Raw genomic sequence first — 21,107 nt, 5'->3', positions numbered from 1 at the left:
GATGGGGGCCCCAAAGACACAGCATCCCAGTGCCAGGAGCCTGCAGAGAGATGGGGGCCCCAAAAACACAGCATCCCAGTGCCAGGAGCCTGCACGGAGATGGGGACCCCAGAAACACAGCATCCCAGTGCCACGAGCCGACTCAGAGACAGGGGCCCCAAGACACAGCATCCCAGTGCCAGGAGCCGACACGGAGACGGGAGCCCCAAAAACACAGCATCCTAGTGCCAGGAGCCCGTACAGAGACGGGGACCCCAAAGGACACAGGATGTCAGGAGACCCAAACTACCCACTTTTTTAATTTTCAAAGCAGTGTTGCTCTGTTGCCCAGGCTGGAGTGGATCATGGCTCACTGCAGCTTCAAACTCCTGGGCTCAAGTGATCTTCCCACCTCAGCCTCCTGAGTAGCTGGGACCACAAGTGTGCACCACCACGTCTGCCTAATTTTGTTGTTGTTGTTGTTATTATTTTTTGTAGCAATTGGGTCCTACTGCGTTGCTCAGACTGGTCTCGAACTCCTGGGCTCAAGTAATCCTCCCTCCTTGGCTTCCCAAAGTGCTGGGATTACAGGCGTAAGCCACCGTGCCTGGCCCCAACGTAACATTTTTACAAAGAAAATTTAATGAAACGGTAAAATCTTTCCAGCTTTAGCCACTGGGAACTATGCCAGAATTTAAAAAGCAGTGGGAATCCCTAGACTAAACAGAAAACAAACAACAAATACCTTCCCCTCACCACAAGTCTCCCACCAGTGTTCGGTTTTGCTTGGGAGTTGGGCTTCCCTGTCTTCTGGTCTGGTGGTTGCTCCTCTTCCGGAGCGCTGCGCCGGACCGGGGCACATTTCCACCCAAGCTAGAGGGCTGTTTACATGCTATCCCAGACATCAGCGCTAATTATAATAAATACCCCAAATTACACCCTTCTTTGGGGACTCCAGTGAAAGGTCTTGGCCGAACAGTGTCCTGGAGCCTGGACAAACGGATGTGCTAGTTTCGAGCTGATATTGGATACAGGTAAGGCAGCTTAGTGGCTACAGCACCAAGGAGGAGGCCCAGCCCGGTGACTCAAGTCCCATAAAGGAGGCCAGGTGAACGCTCTTGAGGGACCTCAACCTGTAGCAGATACTGAATGTTTTCTACACCTGTTAATCAAAGATGACTCCCGGCTCCATCAACAATAACAGACATCCAAGTGAAACAGGAAAAAAAAGGGGGATGATTAGCATAGAACAGGCCTAGCTCAAGAGGGCATCTAGGCTAGGAGCAGAACATCAGTTATATCTTTCCTCGTATATGCCCCAAACTCAGCATTTTAAAAAGAATTTTTCACTTATAAAAATTAAAATTATAAAATTTTTAATTTGATAATTTCATTTGCATCCTTCTATATTTGCTTTTATTTCACAACAGCAGATTACAGTGGCATGTAGCAGCCTTAAAATATTTTGAAGACTTTTGGTAATATACAGAAATGTTCATAATATAAAGTGAATGAAACAGAATATGTAATCATCTATGCAATAAAAGACCTTAAAATATTTTGAAGACTTGCCGGACGCGGTGGCTCACGCCTATAATCCCAGCACTTTGGGAGGCCAAGGCGGGCGGGTCACAAGGTCAGGAGATCGAGACCATCCTGGCTAACACAATGAAACTCCGTCTCTACTAAAAATACAAAAAATTATTTATATATACTTGGAAAATTTTTCTCAGAGTTGTGATTATAAGCCATTGTTTCTTTATTTGTACTTGTTTGGTATTTTCCAAGTTTTTGACAAAATACATATATTACTATTAAAATAATTTAAACACACGCACACACACACGAGCTAAGACCAAGTAGTTTCAAAAATCTTTCAGGGACACTCTCATGCATGATGCCAAATCTCCCTTAGTCTTTCCAGAGTACATGGGATTCGTACTTACATGCCCATGAGCTCCTATTATTTCCATCTTTCTTCACCAAGTTTCAATTAACTGAGGTTTGATTGCAAGATGTGGTTGCTCCTGAGTGGCAGAAGTGTACCTCCCCCAGTCTTGATGCCAGTTCCTCCTCCTCTAAATCAATACTTCAAGGACAAATCTAAAATCTGAAGGCAACAGTACCTTAGCACTGCTGCACCTGATGCTTGATTTGGCCCTTCCCCTCCATTCTGTTCACAACCACAAGCAGGAGGACAGAGACCAGTTCTGTCCAACTTGCCTCAATGTTCAGCCATCCATTCAGTTAACTATGCCACCGACAAACAATGAATTGCCAAGAACAACTTCATATGCAAGGAAGGCCCTTTTGATAACTAGCGTGTACTTGCCTATGTGTATTGATTTTTATAATAGCTCTATTTCTTGGTGTCTAAAATGACATCGTCAGTGAATGTTACAGCTTTCCTTAAATGACTTTATCACAGTCCTTTCTTCCTTTGGAAGGGAGAGAGCTATATGACAGCAGGGGCCACTATGGGAAAGAGGGTGTCAGAGCAATGGAAGGTGTGAGGAGTAACCAAAGCTCTGGGCCATTAGATACTCTAAACCACATCTTCAACTTGGACCGGTGCTGTTTTAGGACCAAAGACCAGATGCTTTCCCTTCTCTTCCCCTTAAATGTAAGACCTGAAACCATAAAAACTCTAGAAGAAAACCTAGACAGTACCATTCAGGGCATAGGCATGGGCAAAGACTTCATGATGAAAACACCAAAAGCAATGGCAACAAAAGCCAAAATTGACAAATGGGATCTAATTAAACTAAAGAGCTTTTGCACAGCAAAAGAAACTATCATCAGAGTGAACAGACAACCTATAGAATGCAACAAATTTTTGCAATCTATCCATCTGACAAAGGGCTAATATCCAGAATCTACAAAGAACTTGAACAAATTTACAAGAAAAAAACAACTCCATCAAAAAGTGGGCAAAGGATATGAACAGACACTTCTCAAAAGAAGACATTTATGCGGACAACAAACATATGAAAAAAAGCTCATCATTATTGGTCATTGGAGAAAGGCAAATCAAAACCACAATGAGATACCATCTCACACCAGTTTAAATGGTGATCATTAAAAAGTCACGAAGCAACAGATGCTGGAGAGGATGTGGAGAAATACGAACACTTTTACACTGTTGGTGGGAGTGTACATTAATTCAACCATTGTGGAAGACAGTGTGGCAATTCCTCAAGGATCTAGAACCAGAAATACCATTTGACCCAGCCATCCCATTACTGGGTATATACCCAAAGGACTATAAATCATTCTGCTATAAAGACATATGCACACATATATTTATTACAGCACCATTCGCAATAGCAAAGACTTGGAATCAAACCAAATGTCCATTAATGATAGACTGGATTAAGAAAATGTGGCACATATATGCCATGGAATACTATGCAGCCATAAAAAAAGGATGAGTTCATGTCCTTTGCAGGGACATGAATGAAGCTGGAAACCATCATTCTCAGCAAACTAACGCAGGAACAGAAAATCAAATATTGCATGTTCTCTCACTCATAAGTGGGAATTGAACAATGAGAACACATGGACACAGGGAGGGGAACTTTCACACATCGGGGCCTGTCAGAGGTGGGGGCTAAGGGAGGGATAGCATTAGGAGAAATACCTAAGGTAGATGATGGGTTGATGGGTGTAGCAAAGCACTATGGCACGTGTATACCTATGTAACAAACCTGCACATTCTGCACATGTATCCCAGAACTCAAAGTATAATGAAAAGAAAGATAAACACAGGGTCAGTCTCTAGTAACTCACAATTGTGTCATATTTAAAGAATGAGTTCTGATACAGAGTATGGGGTCCTCCTCAATCTAGAGACCTCATCATTTTAAAAATTCACATAAATTCCGCCTGTTCTTTTTTTTTTTTTTTTTTTTTGAGACAGAGTCTCGCTCTGTCGTGCAGGCTGGAATGCAGTGACTTGATGTCAGCTCATTGCAAGCTCCACCTCCCAGGTTCATGCCATTCTCCTGCCTCAGCCTCCCGAGTACTGGGACTACAGGCGCCCACCACCACACCCAGCTAATTTTTTGTATTTTTAATAGAGATGGGGTTTCACCGTGTTAGCCAGGATGGTCTTGATCTCCTGACCTCATGATCCACCCACCTCGGCCTCCCAAAGTGCTGGGATTACAGGCGTGAGCCACTGCACACGGCCAAATTCTTATGGGAATTTCTGTGTGTGATCCTAATACCTTTTAGAAAAAAAGGGTCCCGGCTGGGCGTGGTGGCTCAAGCCTGTAATCCCAGCACTTTGGGAGGCCGAGACGGGTGGATCACGAAGTCAGGAGATCGAGACCATCCTGGCTAACACGGTGAAACCCCATCTCTACTAAAAAATACAAAAAACTAGCCGGGCGAGGTGGTGGGCGCCTGTAGTCCCAGCTACTCGGGAGGCTGAGGCAGGAGAATGGCGTGAACCCGGGAGGCGGAGCTTGCAGTGAGCCGAGATCTGGCCACTGCACTCCAGCCTGGGCGACAGAGTGAGACTCCGTCTCAAAAAAAAAAAAAAAAAGGTCCCATGACCAAACTGAAAATACCAGGTGTTTCTCTCTAGAGACCTTTTGACGCCTGCCAATATACATCCATGTTCTCTTCCCCTAGTGATTTTAATTGCATATTCTCTTGAATAAACATAGTCCATACAGATGTTGCTAATGGCAACTCCAGCAAAATTGCAGGCTAATGAATTTCTAATAAAATTACATATATTGAAAGCCTAAAACTATTTTTTAACTCTTCACTGTTCCTGGGAGCCACAGTAGATTTCCTTAGGGCCCAGGAGATGTGAGAAGAGAGGTCACTACAGGTGTGCAAATCAGGCTCCCTGTTTAAGTAAGACTAGCTCACTGCCTAGTGACCCTACTCACAGGGCTCTATGTCCTCACCTAAAAAACACTGCACGTTTAGGGTCTCCAACATCATCCTCTCTTGCCAAGAAATTATATAAATATTTGTCATCTTGATTAAGTAACTATTGACAGGGCAGGAGTATTGCAATCTTGGACAAGCACTGTCATTCTAAAGTTCACCTTGATTAAAAACCGCCTAAATCTAAAGGGCATCAGCCTAATGGCTAAGGTCAGCATGACCATAAACCACAAATAACATCTCCAACCAAAAACATTCCAAACCCCTCCCCGACCAGAGACATGCCAGCCCCGAGATAAAGTCCCCTTCAGCCCAGAGGGATATCAGCCCCAAGATAACCTCCCCTCTGACCAGAGACATTCCAACCCTGCCATAAACTTCTCCCAACATACAAACATTCCAAGCTTGTGATAAGCCGCTTACCCTAAAACTAATATATGCTTTTAGGCTATAAAAGTTAATGCTCCTCACTGAAATCGGCCAGAAGCCCCTCTCAGGTTTATTTCTCTAAAATAAACCCATCTTTGACGGTTAAGCTGCATTTCGTGTTTATTTCCTCTTTCTTTAACTCTTACAACTATAATTTATTTCACTGAATCGCTCTATAGTTACTGTGCCCCTGAACATTACCTTAATAAAGTTGAAGAATCATACACAGGCAAATTTGGTATCATCCTGTATGCTACCTAATTCAATGAAATGCTCATCATTTGCAAAAATTCTGATCACTAAATTTGCTTTCAGGCTTAGTTTGGAGGTCAAATAAGATTTTTCTCCTTTAGAATGAGTTTATATGTAATAAGCTGAATACAAACAGTAGAATAAATTCTACTCCAAACTTGTAAAGTTCTCAAAATAATACCCAGGTCATCTTCTGCACTCTAAAGACATGGGTCCAAAACAAGAAACTGACTAATCAAAATTTTAAAACTTTACAATTTAAGTCCTCTGAACAGCTCATGGCATCTGAGAGCAGAAGTAGAGCTGGCAGTCACATGGTCCAAGTTCATCTCTTCCTTTGGAAAATAGACCAGGGAAGATGAGGCAGCTCACCCACAGTCATGCACTGGCCAAGTCCAGAGAGACAGCAGGGTAGGGCTATGCTCCCCTCCTAGGTGACACCCAATGAGACCAATGTGCCAGCTTGCTGTTCCTGAAATCTTTAAACTACTCCTCATTCACTTCTTCTTTCTTTTTTTTTTTCTTTTGAGATGGAGCCTTGCTTTGTTGCCAGGCTGGAGTGCAGTGGTGCAATCTCAGCTCACTGCAACCTCCACCTCCCAGGTGTAAGCGATTCTCCTGCCTCAGCCTCCAGAGTATTTGGGACTATAGGCGTGCGCCACCACGCCTGGCAAATTTTTGCATCTTTAGTAGAGACGGGGTTTCACCATGTTGGCCAGGATGGTATTGATCTCTTGACCTCGTGATTTGCCCGCCTCAGTCATTCACTTATTATTAAATGATAGTTTTACTTCTCTCTTCAGAAGCTATGTCTATATAATTGTAAGAAAGCTGCTTTTTATAGCTGATGTAGAAAAAATATAGTCAAATCTCCTAAGCAGTCTTAGCCACTGGCTGAGAATGGCTGCGGAGAGACCCAGCCAGAGTAATGTGGAAGTTGCATTCTTCGCCTGGAGGCTAAGGGGTTATCCACTAACCAAGCCTACAACCTGGGGGAAAAATGTGAAAAAATAGGGCACATCTTGTGAAAGTGTTGGCACACTAACCCAAGTAGTTAGGTCTGTGGTAATTGTGAGGTGGTTTTCTGAAAAGGAAACAAAATGATTCACTAAAAGGCATGACACAGTGTGGGATGGTGCCAAGTATCATGTCAGAGAAAGTGAAAATGTAACAGATCAAAGAAGGCTCCGTTCCAAAGTGGAAGAATTGCAGGAAAAAGGTTCTCCCTTCCACGCTGTGTGGCTCTGACCTCATTCTGTGCTTTTAACAACCACAGGCCAACCCAATTCTAAAACCGTGTATGCAACAAAGTCCTCATGCAAAAAACAAAAACAGAAAAGCAAAACACCTCCTGGCTAAGACGAAAGGGTGGAGAATACAAAAGGGGTGGCGAGAAGAGAAGCATCTACCTGCCCATCTGCAGCATTCTGAGACATGACAGCTGGATCTCTGGGAAAACAGAGTATTCCAGATATAAGTCCTGGCTTAGCTTATCCCTGTCACACACAACACCCCACCTCATCTAGCTTGCTCTTAAAAAATAAAGTGGAGGCCGGGGGCGGTGGCTCAAGCCTGTAATCCCAGCACTTCGGGAGGCCGAGACGGGCGGATCACAAGGTCAAGAGATCGTGACCATCCTGGCTAACGCGGTGAAACCCCGTCTCTACTAAAAAAAAATACAAAAAACTAGCCGGGCGAGGTGGCGGGCGCCTGCAGTCCCAGCTACTTGGGAGCCTGAGGCAGGAGAATGGCACAAACCCGGGAGGCGGAGCTTGCAGTGAGCTGAGATCCGGCCACTGCACTCCAGCCTGGGCGACAGAGCGAGACTCCATCTCAAAAAAAACAAAAACAAAAAAAACAAAAACAAAAACAAAAAAAACAAAGTGGAGTACTGAGATGATGGTCTGAGGCTTAGGGCCTCATTTCCAGAGACAGACTTTCCATCTCTTCCTGCCCCACAGTGCACGGGGGATACATCAGCACTGGGAGGCAGTGAGGAGAGGTGGAAGGCAGGGGCGGCAGGGTAACTGAAGGGATAAGAAAGCTGCACTGGTTTTTATTTTTCGGGTTTTTTTTTTTTTGAGACAGGGTCTCACTATGTTGCCCAGGCTGGGAGGCAGTGGTTAGTCACAGGTGCAATCGCACTACTGATCAGTGCAGGAGTTTTGACCAGCTCCATTTCTGACCTGGGCCAGTTCACTCCTCCTTAGGCAACCTGATGGTCCCCTGCTTTTAGTGGCGGTGGGGGGGGGTCCCCATATTGATGCAGACACCCAACTGGCATAGCACACTGCAGCCCAGAACTCTCAAGCTCAAGTAATTGCTCTGTTTAAAAAGCCCCACTGGCCAGCGTGATTTTGAAGTCTCCTCCTACCTGGTAAGAAACACTGTTCCCACTCACTGGTAGAGCTCTTGGGTCCAGCTGTACTTGATATGATATGTAGGTCAGGTGGGAAGTAGCATCCCAGGCCCAGCCCCTGAGTATCTGCTAACCAACAGCTCCAACACTGCCAAGCTCAGATTGAACACATAGTCAGCTATCCTTCAACTCTCTAAAGTGACCAGTGGGTTGCTTAAACAGAAAACAGAAGGCTTTTGCTTTTGAGGCAGCATTAGCATAATGACATTTAAAAAGAAAGGGGCTGGGCGCGGTGACTCACGCTTGTAATCCCAGCACTTTGGGAGGCCAAGGTGGGCGGATCACGAGGTCAGAAGATCGAGACCATCCTGGCTAACACGGTGAAACCCCATCTCTACTAAAAATACAAAAAATTAGCTGGGCATGGGGCAGGCGCCTGTAGTCCCAGTTACTCGGGAGGCTGAGGCAGGAGAATGGTGTGAACCTGGGAGGCGGAGCTTGCAGTGAGCCGAGATTGCGCCACTGCACTCCAGCCTGGGTGACAGAGCGAGACTCCACCTCAAAATAAAAATAAAAAATAAAAAGAAAGGAAGAGGCCTGGTAAGGTGGCTCATGCCTCTAATCCCAGCACTTTGGGAGGCCGAGGTGGGCGGATCAGCTGAGGTCTGGAGTTTGAGACCAGCCTGGGCATCATGGTGAAACCTCATCTACTAAAAATACAACAACCAAAAAAAGTAGCTGGGCGTGGTGGTCGGCCTGTAATCCCAGCTATGCTGGAGGCTGAGGCAGGAGAATTGTTTGAACTCAGGAGGTGGAGGTTGCAATGAGGTGAGATCGTGCCACTGCACTCCAGCCTGGGCTACAGAGTGAGACTGTGTCTCTAAATAAATAAGTAAAAATTAAAACTAAAAAAATAAAAAAGGAAGAAAGAACACATACCTGAAGGAAGCGATTATTGCTGTAACTTCATCATCTGGATAAAACTGTGTAATTGCATGATGTGCCCCAAGCAATTCCTTCCCATCTTTCCACCAAGAAATTGTGGTGTCCTGGTATATATTAGGTACACTGATTGAGCAATTAAATTTGACATCTTTATGTTCAGAAAGTATTATGTGTCCAACTGTATGTTTGAAGGCAAGAGGCGGTAGGAGCTTTGACCCGGCAGAGGTCACCCGGGGAATGGCTACATTTCCTGTATATGGTCTTCCAGGCTGGGTTGGTGAAAACATCAAGGCAGGCTGGTACCCACTGGTGTGAGGAAGGGATAACAACGATGTGTGGTCAGTTTGCAGGCTCCCTGGCAAAGGTCCTGGGAATAGCGGGTAAGGCTTGGCTTCTTCCCTTGCCTCAGTGATCGCTGTAAAACAGAACATCCAAAATTTAGCCTTTTAAATAAGAAGAGTTTCCCAAGTAGGTTCCCAACTTCTTAGGCCACGAAGACAGAGCACTGGGGTGTCCTCTGTGCCCCAGGAAAAGATGAGCAGAATTCATTAAAACACACGTCTGGACATATTCTCATTCACCAGTTCATTCATTTATAAACTCGCCTCTGGAAGAGTACCAAAGAAATATAACTCCCCCTACCAAAAACGAAATTTTTCTTCTTACTGACTCATTCCAAGTCCTTCATGCCCAACTCAGCAGTATAAGAAGGTGATGACACAGCAGGGCTCAAGGTCACTTTTCTTGGCTAGGCGTGGTGACTCACACCTGTAATCTTGGCACTTGGGAGGTGGAGACGGGAGGGTCACTTGAGGTCAGGAGTTTGAGACCAGCCTGGACAACATGGCAAAAACCTGTCTCTACTAAAAATACAAAAATTAGCTGGGCATGGTGGCACATTCCTATAATCCCAGCTACTTGGGAGGCTGAGGCAGGAGAATAGCTTGAACCTGGGAGGCGGAGGTTACAGTGAGCCAAGGTGGCACCACAGCACTCCAGGCTGGGCGACAGAGCGAGACCCTGTCTCAAAATAAATAACTTTGTCTGCTCTGTCAGAGACTATGCTACAAATTTGGCTAATAGTCTTTAAAAAGCTGCTCAAGGTTAAGAAAAACAAAACAAAATAAAAAAAAACAAAATTAGCCGGGTGTGTTGGCATGCACCTGTAGTCCCAGCTACTTGGGGGGTTGAGGCAGGAGGATAGCTTGAGCCCAGGAGATCAAGGCTGTAGTGAGCCAAGATCGTGCCACTGCCCTCCAGCCTGGGTGACAGAGTGAGACTCTGTCTCAAAAAAAAAAAAAAAAAAAAAAGATGGGCTGCTCAAGGTCACAAAGAGATGAGTTTACAATTGCTGTGCCTTAACAACAAAAAGAGTGTGCTTAAGTTACCAGCTATGGAATACTGAAGCTTCCGGGAAAATGCTTGCTTGCTGGAATAAACCTGGAAATGTTTTCATCTCATCTGGTCCACAAGTATTTTTAGATGGTTTCTGAGCAAGGGAAGGCTCCTAATAGCTGTACTTTTAGCTTTCTGAGTGGCATTTTGGACATAAGATTCCACACTGGTTGTTATCTATTCAAATACGTTGGCAGGGAGTGCGTGAGACAGATGGGTGAGAGAGACATAGGCCCAGCATTCTACATTATGGGTTGGTGGCTGGGGGTATATGGCGGGGGGCTCCATCCTTGCTCAAGGGCTGGCCTCCTGCCATGCTCAGGACATCATGCCCTGCTGGGCTCCTGAGTGTGTGTGCAGGGAGTAGGGTGTTCTCTGCTCAGAGTTGTGCCCGATTTAGCAACTAACACAGGAAGCCCAGTTAAGCTTGAATTTCAGACGAACAACAAATAATTGTTTTTTAAAGACACAGGGCCTTCATGCTCTGTCACCCAGGCTGGAGAGCAGGGGCGCAGTAACTCACTGCAACTTCAATCTCCTAGGCTTAAGTGATCCTCCTACCTCAGCCTCCTGAGTAGGATGGACTATAGGCTCATGCTACCACGTCCAGCTAGTTTAAATTTTTTTCTTGTAGGGAGGGAGTCTGGCTATGTGCCCAGGCTGGAATTTCTTAAATTTAAGTATTCAATTAAGTATTTAATTGGCTAATGGGAGATATAAGCAGGAAATCGTGGGCAGAAGAGAAGAGATCTGGGAATTTTTCCCTCTAGCTTCCTCTCTGCCAAGCCACTGTGGTCAGCACATATGCCTCAACTGAAGGGCATACCTCTGTCTGGGAGCCCTCGCCATGCAGCTCCCTCTCCCATTCCAGCAACTGCTCCCTCCCAGGCCCCTTCGATGTTGGGGGCCAACTCTCATGGCTGTTGCCTTTGGGAACTGCCTCCTTAGTGAGTCAGGATCCATGTGAGATACGAGAGAAGAGATTTTCCTACAAGAACACAGGAAGACTTTTCCTTATCCTGAGGTCTTGGTGAGTGTGGGAGTGTAGGGCCTTCTGTGTGCTTTAGGGGAGGGCTATGTGGGTCAGCTGTGGACTGGCCTGGAGCCCAGCTGTCCAGACAGATGAATGTGCTGTCACGGGAGTGCTCACTTATGCCAAGGAGTGAAGATCAGGATGACAACAGACAGGGACCGTTGCCTCTCCAGTCACCCACAGCCCACATGCCAGGCAAACCTTCACAAGGCTGGGCCTATGCTCTTGGTAGAGGAGGGGGCTCCTCTTCCTCTGACGTGTGGCTGCTTTCTGCAGCAATGCATGTTCTGGCTGTTTGTCTCATGCCTGCAGAGCTCCCTCAAGGGTGCTCTACTTACTCATGTAGGCTTTGTTTTTGTTTGTTTTCTGAGACGGTGTCTCGCTCTGTCACCAGACTGGAGTGGAGGGCGGGCAGTGGCACAATCTCAGTTCTCTGCAACCTCCGCCTCCCGGATTCAAGTGATTTTCCTGCCTCAGCCTCTTGAGTAGCTGGGACTACAGGCGCACGCCACCATGCCTGGCTGATTTTTCTATTTTTAGTAGAGACAGGGTTTCACCATGTTGGCCAGGATGGTCTCGATTTCTTGACCTCGTGATCCACCCACCTCGGCCTCCCAAAGTGCTGGGATTACAGGCATGAGCCACCGCGCCTGACCCTTTACTCATGTACTTTGAAGCCTTGACAATTCACCTTTGCCACTTGGATGGGCACACTCATCTGTGGTTCTTCCTATTCACTGAGCTACAGAGGACTCAGGAGTCAGGGGTTTAATCCAAATTACTTTTTCCACCCTTTAAATATAGGTCCCTTTCTTAGAAGGCAAAAATGGGAAGTGGGAGAAGCAAATAATACCTTCGCTGGTTTAAATTATTTAAGAATATTTTAAATTTTTAATTAGAAAGCTAACAAATTTGTTGTGAAAAAATTCAAATATTTATTGAAGCATATACAATATAAAATGAAAGCCTGGGGCCGGGCGCATTGGCTCATGGGACCTTTTTTTTTCTAAAAGGTATTAGAATCACACATAGAAATTCCCATAAGAATTTGGCCGTGTGTAGGCCGGGCGCGGTGGCTCAAGCCTGTAATCCCAGCACTTTGGGAGGCCGAGACGGGTGGATCACGAGGTCAGGAGATCGAGACCATCCTGGCTAACACACTGAAACCCCGTCTCTACTAAAAAATACAAAAAACTAGCCGGGCGAGGTGGCGGGCGCCTGTAGTCCCAGCTACTTAGGAGGCTGAGGCAGGAGAATGGCGTAAACCCGGGAGGCGGAGCTTGCAGTGAGCCGAGATCGCGCCACTGCACTCCAGCCTGGGCGACAGAGCGAGACTCCGTCTCAAAAAAAAAAAAAAAAAAAAAAAAAAAAAAAAAAAAAAAGAATTTGGCCGTGTGCGGTGGCTCACGCCTGTAATCCCAGCACTTTGGGAGGCCGAGGTGGACGGATCATGAGGTCAGTAGATCGAGGCCATTCTGGTTAACACGGTGAAACCCCGTCTCTACTAAAAATGCAAAAAATTAGCTGGGTGCGGTGGTCGGTGCCTGTAGTCCTAGCTACTTGGGAGGCTGAGGCAGGAGAATGGCAGAACCCGGGAGGCAGAGCTTGCAGTGAGCCAAGATCACGCCACTGTACTCCAGCCTAGGGGACACAGCGAGACTCCGTCCCAAAAAAAAAGAAAAAAAGAAAGTCTGTTTTGTAAGCCCAACCCTGCAAGATAGTAACCTCTGATTACAACTTGGGGTATAATCTTCAGTTTTCCATGAGCCAAGCTGTTCACTAAACAAAGTGTTAACTTGGTTACGGGCAAGGCCACCCACTAAGGTGACACCACTGAAGTCAGAGAGCCACTAAACCCACCCTGAAATCACTCAACACTCTAGATGGTTTAAAAGATATCTGGGCCAGGCACAGTGGCTCACGCCTGTAATCCCAGCACTTTGGGAGGCCAAGGCGGGTGGATCACCTGAGGTCAGGAGTTCGAGACCAGCCTGGCCAACATGGTGAAACCCCATCTCTACTAAAAATACCAAAATGTAGCCAGGCGTAGTGGCAGGTGCCTGTAATCCTAGCTACTCAGGAGGCTGAGACAGGAGAATCGCCTGAACCTGGGAGGCGGAGGTTGCAGTGAGCCAAGATCACGCCATTGCACTCCAGCCTGGGCAACAAGAACGAAACTCTGTCTCAAAAAAAAAAAAAAAAAAAAAAAAAAATCTGATCTGCACAATTTGATTTACCAGAAGTTGACAGAATGATTTGATTGTCAACAGATATTTGTATAGCACCTCCTGGGTTCAAGATTTGCTACGACAGTCAAATGGGATAAAGAAAGAGACTTATTTCAGGAATAGAGCCACAGTGGGTCCCAGGAGCTAAAGGGGAGCTAGACACGGCTAACTGGGGGTGGGGAGGGGAGGCTGCCCATAGCATCAGGGAGGCCTTCTCTGACTAACCTCCTATGGTCAGCACCCCCAGGTTAGGCGCTAGGACCCTTTTGTAACACATCTTACGATTACTCATCCAGTTCTTTCTCCACAGCCAGACTAAAAGCTCCATGATACCTACCACCTACACTACAGCCAGTACATAGGAGGTGCTCAAAATAGGTTTGTTGAATGAGTGAGTAAAGGATGGATCTGAGGAGGGATGGAGAAGGTGCCTGGGGCCGCTAGGGTCAAAGGTGGTGGGAAACTGAAGAGACAGGAGGTAGCCCAACCAGTCCGGGAACAGCAATTTAGCTGAAGAATAGAGCTACTCTGCTAGAACACAAACGGGAGATAAACCAAAATTAGGCTGAATGTGGAGAGCCCTGAATCCCAGCTGAGGCAGGAGAAGTTCCTGGAAGGCGTTTGAGCAAGGGAGGGCAAGGCTCAGAGCTGGGCTTGATGAAGGGCATTCTGGCACCAGCAACTGGCTGAGTAGGAGGAAGAAGAGCAGGAAGCGGGAACCTTCCAGGAAGGCAGTGAAGACCTGACTACAGGGGCAGTCAGTGAGGAGAAGGAAGGATGCAGGAGACAGAGAAGAGGGAGCTGACAGCAACAGCATCCTCACTACCGCCAGTGTTCCACAAAGGAAAGTCAGTCTGACACCAAATATTGAGGAAAGACGCGATCCTGGCATAAAGGAGTGTTCTCAGGAGTGGACAGCTGGTGGCTCGAGGCTGCTCAGGCTCAGTTTGCTCGTAGGGAAAGTGGGGATGGTAACCATGGCGCCTCATAGGGTTGCCAACGGGAATAAAGGAGTTATGACTGTCTGGATCACAGTAAGCCCTCAATGTTAGCTATTATTTTAATTATTTTCTCATTTTATTATGAGTTAATAAAAATCTTCCATGGTCTAACTAACCCTTGAGAACTGTTGGGACTGAGGCTGGACCCCCACGTGGCTGATGAGACTGCTGAGGCTCGTACTGCCCAATTTTAGGGGGGGTGGTATTGCCATTCACGTCGTTGTTAGGTGTATAAATTGTTCTCTGGAGCTGTGCAATGCATAACCTCACCAGCCCTATGTGGGGGCCCTGGGTGATTCTACAAAATGTGAAGAAAAAAAAAAAAAAGCCAAAACAAAAACCGTTCCAAGGTTTTGGACCCAAGGGTTGGGGCAATGGTTAATTAGAAATTATATTTTAAGTTGCTAATTTTTCCACTGTTTCTATTACTTTGGTTGTATAATGTATCTTTTCCCTCTGTTTTTCCCCCACAAAAGTGGAATACTCTCAAAATTATTTTTGGGGAGTGATTACGGATGAGTTCAGACTGAAAGGCTTACCCATATCAAAGACTTAATGCAAATGTGGTCCTTTCTCCATAGGACATGGAAAAGTGGGGTGCCTCTGGTTGTAATTTGGGTGGAATTCACAAGAAATCTCCACTTTATTCTCCCACTTTCTTCCAGGGTTGCTTCCTCATGTGGACTGCATAAACCGCTGGAGTGGAATTGTAACTTCACATCAACGAGTGCTGCTAAGCTGCCTTGATCACCAGCCTCTCACTCAGGTCCGAGAGTAGCCGCCCAGCTGCTCCAGCAGCTGCATTTACCAACTCCAGAGGCCACTCCATCCAGTCCTGGACTTGTGTGGTGCAGCACCCCTGCCCTGTGCCCATGTGTTTCCAATCACCATGCAGCCTTTGACCAGAGCCCTAACATCTGCTTCTTAAAGTCAGGGCTTTTGTCTCCATCACCTTTCTCCAGCCCCCAGCACAGGACATGCCCAAGGGACATGATTAATGAATGTGTATTGACACACTGCCCATTTTTCTATGTGAGTTTGCCCTGCTTTTCTGAACATACTTGTCTGTAACTTCCTTGAAGGCTGGAGGTGGCATCATCTAAACCCACCATGATGACAGGCATGGAGTCACAGGCGGCTAACATTTCCAGAATAAACGGGTGTGACGTGCAGAGGGTCCTGAAGGGTGGGTAGGGAAGAGAGGTGGTCCAGGCAAGGATACTGCTGTGGCTGGAGGCGGAACTTGGAGAGACTGTCAGCATGCCTATGACACACAATGACAGGGGCTCAGACATTTAGGGGCTTTGTGAATAGTCTCTTAGACTCAAAATTGGTTGGTTAGGGCACGCCAGTAAAGAATGCTGTTTTCCATGGGATCAACTAGTGAATCCTACCCTCAAATCCATGGATCCCTGCTGAGCACTTGTCAAGTGCAGTGTGCAATGGCAGACGGGCTGGCGGGCAGTGCTGCTCAGAGGTTAGCTAGCAGCTCTGCAGTCAGAGGGCTGAGGCCCACCCAGTTCCTCACCACTTCAAGGGATGGCCTCAGGAAAGCTCTATAACTTCTTTGAACTCTCGTGAGGACAAAAGGATCTCAGCAGTAGGAGCTGATAGGCATCGAGTCCACCAGCACACTCCAAAGATAATGGCTGACATGGCTGTTATCGGCTTGCATCTGAACCCTGGCCTGCTGGCCACCTAAAGTAGGAATTTCTAAAGCCAGGTCTGGGCCCTGCGGGGATAAGGGCTGAGTTTCATCAGTGATGTCTGTCTTGGACAATGCATGGGGAAGGGTAATACTAGAGTAATATAATTGCCAGCCGTGAGTGAGAGGAAAAAATATACATCGGGCTTGGGATGCAAGGGGCTCTCAGCTCTAAGGCATCTCTCGGTCTCTCTAGGGATGGTCTCCACAAGCCTTTCGTAACATGAGCTCCTTTGATTTTCTTGAAGCCTGATGATCACAGCCCAAGGTGATCACCAAGGTGCATAAAGAAAGCAGCAGCAACTAAAACTGCAGGTCTTATGGTAGTGGCTGGGGATGTGGCAGCAAGCAGCGTCCCTGGCCCTGGAGTCCCTCCATGCTGTGGGAAGAGGGTTGAGCAGGGCAGATGGCAGCCCTGTGGGACTGAGGGTGCTGGCTGGTGAACCCTGTTCAGTTCCACCCCACCCCAGCACTCCACCCCAGGATGCTGTGTGCCATCAGCCTGCTTTACGATCCCAGGCACCTGGGAAGAGAGGGGAATAGCTCCTCTACCGGAGTTAGAGTGATGGCAGGAGTGAGTACCAACTTGTGGGACCCATTACTCCTGCTCTTTCTATTCCTTCCCCAACAATAAAATGGGCGGAAGTATCAGCTGAGCTCTCTAAAGTTCAGCCTTGGCCGGGTGCGGTGGCTCAAGCCTGTAATCCCAGCACTTTGGGAGGCCAAGACGGGCGGATCACGAGGTCAGGAGATCAAGACCATCCTGGCTAACACGGTGAAACCCCGTCTCTACTAAAAAATACAAAAAACTAGCTGGGCGAGGTGGCGGGCGCCTGTAGTCCCAGCTACTCGGGAAGCTGAGGCAGGAGAATGGCGTAAACCCGGGAGGCAGAGCTTGCAGTGAGCCGAGATCGCGCCACTGCACTCCAGCCTGGGCGACAGAGCAAGACTCCGTCTCAAAAAAAAAAAAAAAAAAAAAAAAAGTTCAGCCTTAAACTCAAGAGGCCCAGGCTAGGCATGGTGGCTGCCAGCACTTTGGGAGGCCGAAGCGGGAGGATTGCCTGAGCCCAGGAGTTCAAGATCAGCCTGGGCAACAGAGTGAGACAAGTCTCTACCAAAAATAAAAATAAAATAAAAACGAGGCCCAGAGGAGGCTGCAAGAGAGTGAGGGCTTATCTTTCAGCCCCTAGTGGTTCTTTGCTTCCCACCTCAAGCACACATGGACATATGGCACATAAATGCACGGCCAAGAGGCCAAGAGGATGCACCTTATTCCAGAGGTGCGCTGTTTCCTTGCCAGTCGTGCTGTCTGCTGAAGGTATTTGCTATCAGACAGCCCTACAGTCCTTCTGCAGGTGGGTTTGTGATTTAGAGAAAGGCCTTTTTTTTTTTTTTTTTTTTTTTTGAGATCGAGTCTCAGTCTGTCACAGCCCAGGCTGGAGTGCAGCGGTGCGATCTCAGCTCACTGTAACCCTCGCCTCCCGGGTTCAAGCAATTCTCCTGCCTCAGCCTCCTGAGTAGCTAGGATTACAGGCAGGTGCCACTATGCCCCGCTAATTTTTGTGTTTTTAGTAGAGACTGAGTTTCACTATGTTGGTCAGGCTGGTCTCGAACTCCTGACTTCAGGTGATCCGCCTGCCTCCGCCTCCCAAAGTTCACAGAAAGGCTTTTGCATCTGGAATCCTGTAAACGCTGGTATCCCTGTTTCCCTACCCTCTCTAGGAGAAAAGGCAGAACCTAGACCAGTGCCCCCACCCCCCATTCTGTGCGCACACATCAGGCTGATATTTGAATCATGTCCTGAGCAGCTGCCCTGTCACCCAGGTTAAGAACTCCCACCCCACTCCCTTTACCCCCACAGCTAGCTGAGGCCAAACATAGCACAAAAGGAAATTTTCTACTTAGTACTATTTATGCAATATTCAAAGGATTCCTGATTGATAAAGTGTGGCGGCCAGGCGCAATGGCTCACGCCTGTAATCTCAGCACTTTGGGAAGCCGAGGCGGACAGATCACCTGAGGTCAGGAGTTCAAGACCAGCCTGGCCAATATGGCAAAACCCCGTCTCTACTTAAAAATACGAAAAGTAGCCAGGCATGGTGGCAGGTGCCTGTAATCCCAGCTACTCAGAAGGGTGAGGCAGGGAGAATTGCTTGAACCCAGGAGGCAGAAGTTGCAGTGAGCTGAGATCACGCCACTGCACTCCAGCCTGGGCAACACAGTGAGACTCCGTTTCGGGGGGGGGGGAAGAGTAGCAACACTTCATTCATTAGAAGAGAGAGAGAGAAAAAAAAGAAACCTTCAACCAGAACTCACTTGACCGATGGATCAGTCCTAAATTGCAAATGGTAATTATTAACTTCACTGGAGTGACCCTTGGGCCACTTGGAGAATGTTAAAGGAGGAAGAAGCGATTATGCCGCCCATTTGCCCTAAGTGTAGCAAAGCCCTGCAAGCGAAACGGGTGGCTAGCCCTGAGTCAGTGCTGGAGAGAACAGGCCTGGGGCTTGCAGGAAGGAAAGGAAGTAAATGGCTGGGCAGTGTGTGCCCCAAGAGGTCACAGCCCAGCCACAGGAGGAGAAAAGCCCAAGTGCCAGTGAAAGCCCAGAAATGCCTGCACGGTGGAAGGAACGTGAAGTTGCCTATAAAACAAGGTGTTGGCATAATAATAAATAAATTTTTAAAAAAAAATCATGAAATCTAAAAAAAAACAAAAAAAAAACAAAAAAAAAACAAGGTGTTGGCATTGGGTTGCCAGATAAAAAACAGGACAGCCCTTTACACTTGAATTTCAGATAAGCAACGAATATGGGAACACCCTGGATTTACTTAGTGGAACAAATATAACTTAGTGTCATTTAATCAAAACCAGCCGGAGCCACAGCACCAGGGATTTCACTGTTGCCCTTCCCACACGCTGCTTCCTGGGGCTTAGAGCAGCATGGAGACTGGGTCTGGAGGAGCAAGCAGGGACCTGGCACACCAGGAAAGCTATCCAACCTCTCCGAGCCAAGGCTTGGAGCATGAAGGGGCTGGGACCTCTGAGCAAAAGCACCAGGGGCTTATCAGTAGGGTGACCTTCCTACTGCCCCTGGCCCCATACATTCCTTTTGGATCAAAAAAGACAAAACAAAAAACAAACAACAACAACAAAAAAACCACACACACCAAAAAATGAAATGAGCAGAGGTACCTCTCCGCTTGGCCTTGAGCACACACATTAGCAGGGCAAGTGCCAAGGGCCCCAAAGGGTTTTAGGTACACTCTCATGATCCGCTTCAGCCTGTCCCCCACTTTTTCACTGGGGCAATTGCCTTTTTCTTGGTGGTGCTTTGCAAAAGAAGTTTCCCAAACAGACTGCAATGCCCATGTCCCTAGCAAGGGGGGCACCAATGCAACCAGAAAAGAGCCTTCCAGAATCTGACCGTGACTTTTCACTATCTGCTTCCAACTCTCCCACTATGCTCTCAAACCCAGCATAACATCAGAAGCTTCCAGGAAATGTTTTTAAGCTTTTGATGCCCATGTCCCACCCAGGGCTTGAATGTATTGGTTCAGGGTGCAGCTTGGGCACTGGGATTTTTTAAACAATCTCCTCTTATGATTCTAACGTGCAGGCAGGGTCAGACCCTGCTTTAGGGAACAGATTCAGTGGCACACATCCCTCTACAGTGGGGCCAGGGGGCTGCGGAAGGCCAGGGATGGGGGGCACTGAGTGGCCTGGATGGAGCTCACAAATCCTCATGCAGAGGGCCCAGGTTTGACTGCATGTGCTTTAGGAGATGAGGAGGCTGTAGGAGGGGTAGGGTGAGAACAAAAACCCGGAAGTCAGAGGGACAAGGCATAGCCCCAGCTCAGTCACGTAAAGGCCAGGCGACCTTGTGCAAGTCACCTGTCCATCCATCATGCCACTCCCAAAACATACCCTCCAGCTCACCAGTACCTGAATTCTCTGCTTCAGTTCCTGTTTTCTCTCCAAGAGTGGAATGTTGCACGTGAAACAACGCACAGTGTCTGGCATCCACAGACATGCAATAAATGGTAGCTATTATTTTCCTAACATGAAACATCTGATCTGTCTTGTATCAAAGGTGCAACTAGTCATGCCTGGACTATCAATGCCAAACATATGGAACTGATTATGCTGACTCAGACCATTCAACTCTTGCAATGAAATATGAATACTGTATACAATATCATGTTTACTTAACCAAGGGTTTCCCTCTGCTTTCTCCAATGGCAGCATGCCAAGTGTCACAGAAAAGCTCTGAGGCAACACTTTCTGGCCAGGGTCTGAAAGCAGCTTTCCCCTCTGGGGGTCTGGGGTTTATACTGCCGAGGCCCAACCGTGGCTTTCACAAGACCCAGATGAGATGCTCAGTTCACGTTTAACTTTTCCATCATGCCACTCCCAAAACATATACTCCAGCCTACCAGTACCTGAATTCCTATTACTAAAACGCCGATCCTTAAGGAAAAAAATCATTTTCTTTTAAAATGTGAGTGTCTCTGGGAGACCAGACCCATTAGCAAGAATAGTTTAAGTCTTCCCTAAGTAACAGAGAACGAAGAATCCCCTCCCAAAACAGACGTACTTTTCCCTATTCTTCCCACTAAGTACATCCCAAAACACTAGATGTTAAAAAAGTATTTTTCAAAACTCTGACTTAGAGTAGTCAAAATCACATAGAACAGAACAAGGATGGTGACTGCCAGGGACTAAGGGGACAGGAAATCAGGAGTTAGTGTTTAATGGTTACAGAGTTTCAGTTTTACAGGGTGAAATATTATGAATATATTTAATTCCACTGAGCTATACACTGAGAAACGATGAAGATGGTAAATTATATGTTATGTATGTTTTAGTTAATTTTTT

The 21,107-nt window shown here is 47.0% G+C and overlaps 1 protein-coding gene across 2 annotated transcripts in view; it reads right to left on the bottom strand.

Moving 5' to 3' along the window:
- Nucleotides 1-21,107, bottom strand: part of MERTK (MER proto-oncogene, tyrosine kinase) — a 133,659-nt gene that overhangs the window by 92,662 nt on the left and 19,890 nt on the right. Inside the window, exon 2 of one of the 2 annotated variants that reach the window (XM_001086951.5) lies at nt 8,864-9,284. The exons of the other annotated variant lie outside the window; for it this stretch is intronic. Coding sequence (XP_001086951.3) covers nt 8,864-9,284 — 421 coding nt within the window. The remainder of the gene's footprint in view (nt 1-8,863; nt 9,285-21,107) is intronic. 2 annotated transcript variants of the gene reach the window in all.

This window comes from Macaca mulatta, chromosome 13, assembly GCF_049350105.2.
Source record: "Macaca mulatta isolate MMU2019108-1 chromosome 13, T2T-MMU8v2.0, whole genome shotgun sequence".
Classification (NCBI taxonomy): domain Eukaryota; kingdom Metazoa; phylum Chordata; class Mammalia; order Primates; family Cercopithecidae; genus Macaca; species Macaca mulatta.
This window is presented reverse-complemented; position numbering and strand designations above follow the sequence as displayed.